This window comes from Lissotriton vulgaris, chromosome 5 (genome assembly GCF_964263255.1).
Source record: "Lissotriton vulgaris chromosome 5, aLisVul1.2, whole genome shotgun sequence".
In the NCBI taxonomy this organism is placed as follows: Eukaryota; Metazoa; Chordata; class Amphibia; order Caudata; family Salamandridae; genus Lissotriton; species Lissotriton vulgaris.
In genome coordinates this window covers 96,862,135-96,874,428 of record NC_141693.1, presented here as the reverse complement: position 1 = coordinate 96,874,428, position 12,294 = coordinate 96,862,135, and the positions used below count along the sequence as shown (strand labels likewise).

General features: G+C 42.1%; 1 protein-coding gene across 1 annotated transcript in view; it reads right to left on the bottom strand.

Annotated features, from left to right (window-relative positions):
* Positions 1-12,294, bottom strand: part of TTLL11 (tubulin tyrosine ligase like 11) — a 682,208-nt gene that overhangs the window by 31,224 nt on the left and 638,690 nt on the right. The window contains exon 8 of the mRNA XM_086920963.1: positions 10,127-10,233. Coding sequence (XP_086777089.1) covers positions 10,127-10,233 — 107 coding nt within the window. The remainder of the gene's footprint in view (positions 1-10,126; positions 10,234-12,294) is intronic.

Here is a 12,294-nt window from a genome sequence, read left to right as displayed (position 1 = left end):
CATGGTGAATTATATACAGTGGATTTCGAAAGTATCATGGCTTAAGATTCATTATATTTTGACAATTGGAATTTATATGCATTGACTGAGAGTGATTAGGACAGTATACCTCTATTCCAGGTAACTTCTAACTTGTCTCAGATTTGGAATACCATGACTTATTGTCAATGGAAGGACTAGATAATGTTTAAGGTAATACTTTTTCTTTTTATACTGAGTTGTTTTACATGGTACGTTTGGGACTATTTCTACTTTGCAAACGTTATCACCTCTTTATCAAATTAAGGCATATATGTATTTTCACTTGGGTGATTTTCTTGATTTATACCGGTTGTTTGGCAGCCTCTCTAATTGGTTGTACTATACGTCACATACCCTCTCTGTGATTTCGGTGACGGGTAACAAAGTAATCAGTGTTTGACTGGCTTATTTATATAATGTTTTATTTTTTGGGTTGCAGCCCTGATGAAGTCAATTGATGCAAAAATTAGCATCAGCCGAAACACGTGTTGGCTGTGTGGTTATTAAAGGATTTATTTGAAGAAAATACCATTAAAGACATTGGAATACCATAAATCTGGATTTGTGGATCACTTCCTTCAACGGATACGTTTTCTTTCAAGAAATACATTACTCCTGCACTTGTGTGGAATTGTTCTTTATACTTTTTCGGCAAGAGAATGCTGTGTTATTTATTATTGTGGAGCTCAGGGAGATACCAATGTTAATTACAAAATGAACCAAGGAGGAAAAAATAAACCTAATTAAATCCGCAGCAAACGCAACACCTAAGGAAGCAGCGTGCAGTAACTCAATTTTCAACATAAACGACTACAACTGGATAGAAATTATGGAATCACTAGAAAGTAACCGTCAGGATAACGAATTCCAAAGCACAGGTCCAAGAAAAAGAACAGCACAAAGGAGATCCAAACTGGTCTCATCTACACCCCAAAGCCCACAGGGCGAACAAGATATTCAGCACTTAGAATTAGCGGAGGCCAGTCAACGCTCCATAATAATCAAGAAACCAATCCTTTCCTCACCAATAACGATCTCCCCAGAGAGCGGGTCAAGCCTCGGGCTGGAAGCTCCGGTGCAGCACATCTAAGATTACTCAAACCTGCAATGGGCCCAAACTCTGAAACATACCCTTGAACAAGCCATAAGGGTTTTAAACTTTCAGTCTGATAGTCTGATAAAATGGACGTCGAAATCGATCTTATTAATCTTATCGCCAGGCACATCTCTGGCGTAAACAGCAAAATAGATTTAATAACCTCACTACTAACAAAAAAGGAAATTTTGGATCACCAAAGACACATAAACAATCAATTATCTACCTGCTGCCGCAGTCGCATAATCGAGAAATTGGCAACTCTCCCGGAAATTTTAAAAGACGTCCTAGGGGCAGTAAAACAACCATACAACATCAAGCAGTACTCAAACCCTCAAAATAGCGTCGATCAAGAGGTAAGAGCTCACCACAGCAATGTAATAAACCTGATCAAACTAGACCAATGAAGCACCAGCGAAAATAGAGCTGACGCACAACTCAACCCAACAGATCTTCAACTAGATGACCCAGCGGACCTTCACAAATCAGCAGTTGTGGCAGTCAAACCAACAAAAAGGGAAAGAAAGCGAGCAAGAAAGGCCCGGCTCAAATACAATAAACAGCCCAGTGCTGCCCCGGAAAAACTTTTTCCGCTATTCACAGCAACATCTCCTAGGGAAAAGAAAAAAAACTCACCCCCCCCCCTGTCTGGGGCGGCACGCCATGGAAGTGACCAACCCCAAGTCATTCAGCCCCCCATCCCAAGGAAACAGGGCTCCAGCCAACCCCACCACATTTCAAAACTCTCACCAAGTCACACAAGGGGATGGAAGCCTCCCCCTAAAGGACAAAGCAGCTCAAAAAGCCACCCCGGTAGAGCAGCAACAAGGAAGAAAAAGTATCATCTGACAAAGGAGAGGGAGAAGGAAAAAACCCTTGCTCACAACGGGCAACAAAATCCTGGGGATACGCAAAGGCCTGAGCAAACAACAACGCGATGTCCAACAAGATGTAATAAAGAAGGGGTCAGATTTAGGAAAGCAGAACCCTCTTCTATTGAATACATTGGAAGTGCCAACTTCACTAAAGACCCAATATTTCTCCAAATCAATTGCTGTATTGATAAGGGGTAAGGTTCGTCACTGCAAGTTCCTCTACCAGGACCAATTGGAGTCGCAAACAGTGAAATCATCCCCAAAATCCCCGGGAACACCCAAACCGAGATCAGAGGCACCAACCACAGACATCCCTGAGTATGATCCACAACGCGGACAAAACAGCTCTCTAAATTTAACACTTAAAGGCGGAAGAAAGGAAAATGAACCCCCACCCTTGTACAATAATCAAATTCAATCGGACGAGTTCGAACGGAAACTGACCTTCATCCCGGAATACTCAACAAAAAGAACACAAGATACATTAAACAGAGGAAACCTTCTGAGGCTGTTAAACGAAATCCCAGAACTAAAAGGAATCCAGTAGTGTGACCTAACATCGTGAAATTTATAGAAACGAACGGGAAAGGAGTCGAAAAGACCCTAACAACCTGGTCATCTAAGTACCTGGTGGATAAAATACTATCAACGAGCGGAAGGTTCAGAGCATGGGGAATTATGTTAAAGGCTCACCAACGCCCTAGGTACCCGCATCCCCTCCTCAAAAACACAAAAGAAGCGAACAGCTCGGGAAAAAGTCAGACAACATGCGTACGTGGTGCGCTTTCCACTTCACCAGTAGCTCCCTCCAGTCAGAACAGGCACCTCATAAGAGAAAGCCCCGGTAAAACAGAGGGCAGTTTACAGGAAACAAGGGACTGGTCCTGGATTCCCAGAGCACTAAAGAATAAGCATTCCTAACCAAGCAAAGAATAGTGAAATAACAGAAAGGGGGGCAGCCCCCTTAGTGGAAGGAGTGTGTACAGCCAACATCTCGCTCTGCTCATGGAACGTGCGCGGATTCAAGGATATGGGGCTGGACCACGAAACCGGATTGTTCTTTCCCCAACAAGACATAATCCTGCTCCAGGAAACCTGGAACCTGGTTGAAAGCCCAATTCCAGGATTTATTGACTATCATTGCCTGGCAGAGAGACATTCAAGTTTTAGACATCCGAGAGGGGGCCTATCAACATTCATTACACAAAAACAGAACTGGGCAACGGAAGAACTAGACACTGGGGCTAACTGGATCCAAGCGACCAACGTAAGCAGCAATGAATCAAAGAGGCTACTCCTATTAATCAACGTTTACATCCACCCTGAAAGAAAAAAGCAGAAGGGAAAATATGTAACCCTAATTAAATTATTAACTTCATTGCAGAGAAGCCACAAGAGCTGCCAAATAGTGATCTCAGGAGACTTTAATAGCAACCTTCTATAGATTCAGCCGGGAAGGAAGAGAAAAGCTACTCAGGGAGCAAGAGAACTAGTGTGCAAATTAGCAGCCCTCGACCTGACAATCCTGAATGGCAATGCCCCGGGGGTATCCCAGCCGCCGTAACATACTTACGCGGAAAAGTCTCTTCAACAATTGATTTCACAATTATCAGCAATAACTTGCTCCCACAAATCAACAATCTTAATATCATTCCACAAGCCGAAAGTGATCTCCTTCCGCTCATTTTGATCGTGAATAATAAAGTGAAGTGTGCACCTAAAATCAATTCTATTATGCAAGCGCCTGAAAAATTCAATCTGTGCAAGTTAAAATGGCGGGGAGTGGCTCCCCAAACCATTCAGGAGATAGTCAAGGCTTTCCTGGCTAATCAAGTCCCCCCACTAGAGAACAACTGCGTCAACACCTGGGAACAGCTTGCCCAGTTTTTAGTCCTTAAATTTCCAGTCTTCCCAAGACGAGCTCTAACAACAGTTATCAGAAGCGAAGTCCTCAGGAATCAAAAAAGAGAGATCGTGAGAAAAGTGCGACTGCAATTACAAGCAGGAAAAAAAGGGCCAAAAAGTAGAAAAAACGAAGTTGCACGCATTAAGGCGCACTTATAGGAGGAATCTGGGGAGAGCAAAAACCATGTATAAAGGGTCCATCGGGCTGCAATTACTATCTGCTAGCAAAAAGCCCAATAGCAGCACTTTTTGGGGCATAATAAATAAATTATCGTCCGGCCCAAATCTCATGCAAGAAGCAGGAATTGGAGCAGACACATGGATTGCCCATGTGAAATCCCTGTATAACCAGGCAGTGACAGATCTCGAAGGAATACACCACGGGCAAGATCTCGACCACAAAGAAAAACAGGCCCTCCCAAATCTGGATCATGTGGAAGTAAACTCACCACAACCAGAGTCACGCACCAACGAGCCAAACACACTGACTAATGCAAATGAGCTAAGTGGATTTATACGGATGCTAAAGTCTGAGGGAGCGGCTGGGCCAAACGGCATTCCCAGTGCAATTTTTAAGAACAACCCAGAGTTGTGGTCCTCCATCCTTACCCCACTCTTCAATGAGTTCTACAATCAGTCCGATATCCCGGCTTCCTGGAAGGGTAATATCATCCACCCCATATTCAAAAAGGGAGATCACCGCAAGCCTGGAAACTATAGACTAATCTCACTGATAGATGTAGAAGCAAAACTGTACGCCTCGTGCTTGCTAATTCAGTTGCAAGGTTGGATGGAAGAAAAAAACATAATTCCAAAGTTTCAGACAGGATTTAGGCAAGGAATGGGCACTATATTCGACCGTGCCATCCTAGCACTTCTAACGGAAAGAGCACAGAAAAGGAAGCAGCAACTGTTCACTTGCTTCGTGGACATCAAATCCGCTTTTGACAGAGTGAGCAGGAGCCAGCTCTGGAAGAAACTCCATGCATGGGGCTTGCCACACAAAATGCTCAATGCCATAATCTCACTACATACGGATACCTGGGCAAGAGTCAAGCTGGGCGATGGGCTAAGTACTACAGCAAGTATTTTTACGCAAAGAGGCCTGAATCAAGGCTGTGTCCTGGCCCCCAGCTTATTTAACCTGTTCTTATCTGATATCGCATCACATATTGAAAAACCAGACTCTCACCCCCCGAAAATGGCCAACACACCAGTCGCCATCCTACAATACACGGACGATATAGTCTTGCTGAGCCAAACGCCTATTGGCTTACAGAGATCAATAAATAATCTTGTAACCTACTTGGAGAAGGAACAGCTGGAGCTAAATAAAGAGAAAACAAAAATTGTCCGCCTAGTGAACTGTAAAAAAACCAAGTTCAAATGGTCGGCCAAAGGGGCAAACGTTGAAGAACTTAGCTCATATTAATAAATACCTGGGCGTAATAATCGGGCAGGGGGCAACTCATAAAGAACATAAACTGGCACTAAAAGCCAAGGCTCAATCACTAATTTACGCTTACAGATTGTTACACAAAAAAATGGACTGCCTGAACTATTTCCATTTGCTAAAAGTAATGGCCGCCCAAATCCAGACCAGTTTATCCTTCGGCTTGGCTGATCACTTCCTATTCAGTCAAGAAAGTTTCCAGTGACCTCTGAGCTAGTTGGTAACAAACCCAATTAAGTTTAGCATAGTCAGTAGAGGCCTGGAAGATCCGCACTTCTACGTCGATACTACTGTTTATGTTATTCCAATGCGCAGGGCCTATTGGGAAAATAGGAACTACCCTACAGGCCCCTTGGTGTGGCAAAGAAGCGCATGTATTGAACGAGCTGCAGGCAAAGATCTACAAAGCTGTCTTTGACCTGCCAAAATGCGTCTCGCCCTCCCAGGTTAGATTGGAATTTGGCCTCCAGCATCAGAAGTTCCGGGGAATGAGCAGCTTTATCAAACGTTGTCATACATTTCGCTCCTCAGACCCGGGCACTCTGAACAGTATATGCTGGGAGGAAATTAAGCTCCAGGGGGAGTTGGATACTCCTAACTCCTGGGGAAACTTCTTGAGTGACTCGCTGTCCGAGATGGATCTACAAACAGCATGGGACAAAGGGCTGGACAGAGGAAGCTTTGGCAAAATAGTAAACATCGCAGCCGAAAAGAAATCCTTGTGGGAGGACAAAAAGGCGCTCAACAAGAGGCAGCATGGGTGGACAGTCATTAACTCCTACCGTCTCTCAAAGCCACAAGCATATTTATCCGCCCATTTTAGCTCACAGCTAAAACAGAGCTTCATAAAGTTTCGAATGGGCGTTCATGACTCAAAGGACTTATACCCTCTGTGGAAAAAATTCTTTAAATCAGAGTCTTGCCGACTATGTGGCATCAAAAAAGAAACCCTAATTCATCTAATATGTGCCTGTTCAGCCGTCCAAGATCAAAGTAGGCAGTACCTGAAATAAATTTTTAACGACTTGAACATTCGGTCAAGTAGGCAAGCGGTGATAGGCTGGTTAGAGGGCACATCACTTATTCTGGCTGTTGAGGAGTTAATTACATGAAAGTAGTTAGTAGACTTCTACGGCAAGCCGACGGAGACCCAAAATAACTTTCTGTAAAATGACATTAACACCCTCCTTAAGGGGCTTACATTGTTAACTCTGTTGTTCCAAGTTTAAAGGCTGCCAATCGCAAGACCTTTTGTTTTTAAACCTTATCGCTATGAATTTTTATAACAAAAAAGTGATATGTATTTTTACAGATTGATAAACCGCCTATGTAACACTTTTATCTGCACCAAGGGGGTATTGTAATGGTTTTATTTAATCAAACAATAAAAACTAATTTGAACTAGAGAACTAATGTGAATAAAAGTGAATAGTGTGTGCCAAAGAAAAAGAGTGAAGATTAAAAAGTGAGTGAAGGACAAGAGCCTCATGTTTACGGACTGGGTTAAGGAGCTAGAGTAGGCAGCTAACATTATGTATATTGGACAGAGGGTAACTTATAAATATACATTCCGTCCCTCGTCAGCGTTCATTCTATTCCGGATTTTGCAATCTAGTAGAATTATGTATCTGGATTCCAGTCTCCTGAGAGCTAGTGGTCTATTGCCTCCTCTATTGTTTTTCTTAATGCTGCCAATGACAAAATAAGTGAGGTCTTCTGCTCTGCCCCCATGTTGTGTGTTGATGTGACGGGCTCCAGGATATGCAGGATCATCATTGCTGATGGCTCTTAGATGCTGCAGTATCCTGACATGTACGGGGTGAATGGTGTTCCCCACATACATTTTGTTGCAAGTGCAACACGGCACATAGACTGCAAAGTCTGTTTTACACGTGTAGCTCTCCCTGATTTCGAGCGGGGTTTCTCTGAGTGGAAGTGAGACTGTTTTAGTATTGACTCCATGCTTGCAGGCTTTACACTTCATGCATTTTCGGAAGCCATTCTGTGTTTTGAGCCAACTCACGCCTTTTTTTCTTGTGTGGTTGCGTTACAGGCAAGTTCTTGTTTCATGGACTTGGCTCTCCTAAAAGTTAACTGTGGGAGCTTGGTGCAAGAGGGGCAACTGTTCTGGTCCAAGATGGATGGAATGGCGCTCACAATTTTGGCGGTGCGTTGACTCCCCTGGCAGGACCACGCCGGCAATCTTTACCAATTCTAGCGTCACAGCACTAGACAAAGGGGATGCACTCCCGGTTAAGTTACTTTTGCTTCTTTTATTTATTTAAAGTGAGTACAGCCACCCAACGCGTTTCGGTCTACTCGCAGAGCTTGATCACAGGTATATATACATTACACAGCCGGCATTGTGTAGTTATAGTTAGCTCAGAGTTAACCTAGGAAGAACGTTTTTTGTTTCACTAATAACATTGGCACTGTTTGTCAAATCTTTCCAAAACAAGGTTCATCCACCTCCTACCTGGACAGTTTCAGGGTGAGCCATCAAGTGGGGACTAAGAAAATGTTGGGGGGTCCCAAAAACACTGATTTAAAATGTTCATTGAATGTTGAATGTGATTTAAGTATTAGTATTTTAATTTGCTCCACTCACTATGGTAAAGATTGTTTAAAATATTAAATTGTTAATGGTGTTATTTAGCTATGAAAGAATGTTAGATAAGTTGACTTATGAATATCCATCTGTAAAATACTTTTCTATGTCTATTTTCTGTGTATTTGTGAACTGTACAAGCACCTTCAAATGGAGAATGAACAATTATATAAAACGAATAAACAAGGCTTGCATAGAGCCAAAACGTGCCTTTTGTATCCACATTAAATATATCTTTTACCACCAGATTGTGCACTTCCAGCATGATGATTTGCAGGAGTTGATTCAGATTTACAAGAGGTCACAAATGTACATATTTGTGAGGGTCCACTACATTTTGTAAGGACAAGCCCTTGAAATGCCTTCTGTCCAGCTCCTGTTCCTATAACTAGAACTACAAAGAGAAGGCTGTACGGGGAGATTGTCCACAATCTTAAGTATGATCTTTGAGAGTAAATGCATATTGAACCTGGTGCTGTGGCTAAGGAACTAGGTATTTCAGTCTGTAGATTTGATCCTTTGCACATGTAAGTTGCTCATATGTGCACAAACATGTGACTCGTGCCCCAAAGAAAGGTTTCCAAAAACACGTCAGAAAACTAGGATCAGAACCCCTTCTTATTCTCTCTTTCATTACTTCTCCTTTTTCTTTTTAATCCTTTATTACCCTACTCCTGTGTTTTCCTAGCTCATCTCTATTTCTCTCTTATTCCTTCCTCTCCTCATTTTCTGTACCTTCCTCACCGTCAAATAATTTCCCATGCTTTCTGACTCGCCTTCTTCCTTTTCTCTGTCCTTGTTGTATTCCTTGCTATCTCACACAGCGTCCTAGTCTCCTTTACCCGATGTCTTGTTTTTCCAACTTTTCTTTCTCTTGTTTGTTCCATTAACTCACCCCCCTTGTTCCTCACTTCCCTTTACTCTCCTCTTTGCAGAGTACACTTACACCTCAATTAAGTGTACTGGTTCTGTCTCAATAAAACATGCCCTGACACCGGCAGGCATTAATCACTGTTAATACCCTGGCTAAAGATACCTGCAAGCAAGAGGGACTCACGGTTTGAAATCGTGACAGGTTCAGCTCAGCTTTTCATGTACAACTGGTGTCTACGCTTAGAGATGCCAACACCAGCTATAAAATCATTACTTTTGTGATGCTTGTCAAACACACATCTATGAGTCGTAAAACGCTTTGCTATTAACAGGGCCATAATTTGGCAAGAAGTGTTCTCAAATAATCATTATGGAGAACAGTCACCAGAGCCAGAAGAGTTGGTTTCCAAGGTTCTGGGAAATGTGATAAGATAGAGTGTAGTTAAAGTCTATGCATATCAGTGTCAGACTGGGGCAATTGGAAAATGAAAACTGTAAAATGCCAGTCCTAGAAGCCATTGGCTTAATCATGAAAAAAACCCTCATGAAAAAAACCTAAGGTGGAGCCCGAATCTCCATTTCCGTTTCTAAATGTCAGGATGTCTAGTTTTGGGACACACACATATGGTCCATTTTGAGTTGCTGAAACAAGGGGTTCCTTGGGATGGGCAGTATACTTTATACAATATGCAATCCATGCTATATTGTTCTTTTTTCAGTTATCACAGGAAGGTAATGTACTACACAAAGGCAAAACGGTTTCAAATTCATTGATAAACCTACAATATCACACGGCATATATTTTGTTACAAAACCGCGCTCCAAATTTAAAAAGAAACAAGAAAGCATAATCTGAAAAGAGCAGTTATCCTGATGGAAAAGAAGCAGATGCACAGGATATCATAGAAGCCTTCTACAGGTGACTCAGAGATAAAAATATAAACTTTAATTTCAGGTTGGCATGTTCCTGCAATGATATGGCTTTTATTGCTTGGGCACTATTTCAACAGGGGTTACAAACTCTAGCACAGTTCTAACTATTAATGTTATATTCGAAATGGAAACAATACAACTTGTCCTAAAATGCCAACAAAAACTGTATACCCAAATGAATCCAATTGTTCTTCTTGGAATAACAATGACTTTTTAGCTACTCTTTAATTTGCGGAAGAGTTAGTTATCATCTAAAGGGTGGCTGGTCTTTCCTGGTGCATGCTGCAAAGTGTTACAGAAAGAACAACACTGCAATGGCAGTCAGTGAAAGCAACAGAATCGCAAGGATATCTAGGACTTACCGGATTCTCTCTGGTCCAGGACCAGGCTGTTCCATCGTCTTGTGATGTCGATGTAAAGGATGTCCACAGACGCCATTGAAAAGTTGCTGTTGCTCAGATTGCAATTCCTGAAAGAAAAGGAAGGACTGTAAACAGCACACACCTGCCTCAATATACTCGCAGCGAACGCCTTAAAAGTAGGAAGGTGTACTTCATGTGAAGGCCTCACAGCACGCACTTAATGTTGCCTGTCAGATTGAACCCAGGACATGTGTGGAATATTTAATATCACTCAGTAGAAATCTACAATCTTCCAGAGATGTACCTGGATAAAGGGCCTCCTGCCCCCCGCAGACCTCTGACCGGCTAGGAAGTGCAGTTGAGGATTTCGCGACACTTAAGGCAGAATTCTCACCTTCTAACATAAGTCAAGTGTCAGCTTAGACCCAGGAAGTGGAATTTACTGACAGCCAAGGAGTGGCGCTGCCATTCCAGAGATGTCCATACCCAAACGTCTTCCTCCCTGGGCCTTGGAGATGCAGTGGTGGTGGTCTCCTGTGGCTTGCTGTGTACGTGCAGCAGGGCGCGGGGACCCTTGAAGCCACACAAGACCAGAAGATAGGCAGGACACCCAGCCACACCTCAAACCTTCCCACAGCGGTGCTCAGACCCAGTCCAGGATGTGCTCTGTCATTCCTTAGCTAAGACAAGCCTTCTCCTTTGATACCAGCCTGCACCTGCTACCTCGGTGTTCAAATACTCACATTACTTTCGCTTTTTTCACACTTGAAAAGGTGGATTTCTATTCTTACCACAGGTGAAGTAACCAATCTATTATTGTGGGGTGGTGTCCACGTCACAGTCAAAAATATATCTTCCACATAATTAATTTTATGAGCACTAACTCATGTCCTAAATCAACACTATTTAACGTACACACGTTTATCTACTTTGCCTTATTACCGCTTGCATTATGTTGAATAAAAGACGTTTTTTAGATCATTTTGTCTTCCCTTTATGTACATTGCTCTGCACTTTCTGATTGCTGGATTTTTATCACAACCACAGTAACCTGTCAAAAGTGGGACGATATCCAACAAGTCCATAATCCAAACAACACTCAGGAAAATATTTTCCACAAAAAGTATTGTACATTAATGAGTCCTAAACATAAATATTGTTTGATCCAAAATGATTTACTTTCCCACATTTGTGTTTTTACCACATGAAAAAAATTTGTCACACAGAATTTGCAAAGAGTGTATCCAGAAATTCCTTGTTTAAATCCCTCAAATTGTTGCAACGAAGTGCGCACTCAATTTACCAAAATTGCTTGTGGTGTATCAACAGGAGTATATGAAGAGTAATGGACCAGGGCCACTGGAAAAACGTGATTGGGGGCTGCAGCGTTTTCAGCATAAATGTGATTTTGCAACAATCGCCAGATAATCCACTATTTGCTGCATAACTAGCACACTTCAACAAAAAAAACAGTCTCTGTCTCAAGAGGATTAACAGCTATTGAAATGTGTACAGCCAAGGGGCACTCCCAAGCCAGCCACTTGTGAAAGTTACCTTTTTACCTTCATCGGTTGATTGCTTTAACCTTCCATTTAAAGAGGAGCCGCCGATGCCTTGTTAAATGTCTGATTACAGCGTCAACAAGTGAAGGTGACAAGTCAGTCTTACAAATTATCAGGTTTGTAAACATCTGCATTTAACGAACTGGCAGGAGAGCTTTTGTCTGCATCAGGAAACAAAAGCCTAACCTGCATGTCTTTCAAACATGTGGGCAGAATGATTCTTTCTTTGTTCACAATTTTTTTGTTTTATTATTAACATAAATGTATGTTTGCTTAAAAATACACAGCTCTCAAAGATGATGTTCTTACAAGATGCCACTCACACTTCAGAAGAATCACAATTGCATCTCTTTTAATGTGCTATATGTTGAATCCTAAACTCCCACATAGTCAGGAACAAGGGTAATAATTATGAAATTATCTGTGCTATTCAGCAGAGTAGTTTTCAAGGGAAAGTGGTGATGCATAATTGCAGAATGATTTGTCTTTCCTTGCAGAACAAATTACCATACCCTGCTACATAATTTAGACTTATACTGAGACATAATTCTAGTGACACTGGTAAAAAGCATTCTCAAGACTTTTCCAAATGCATGTATTTCTTTT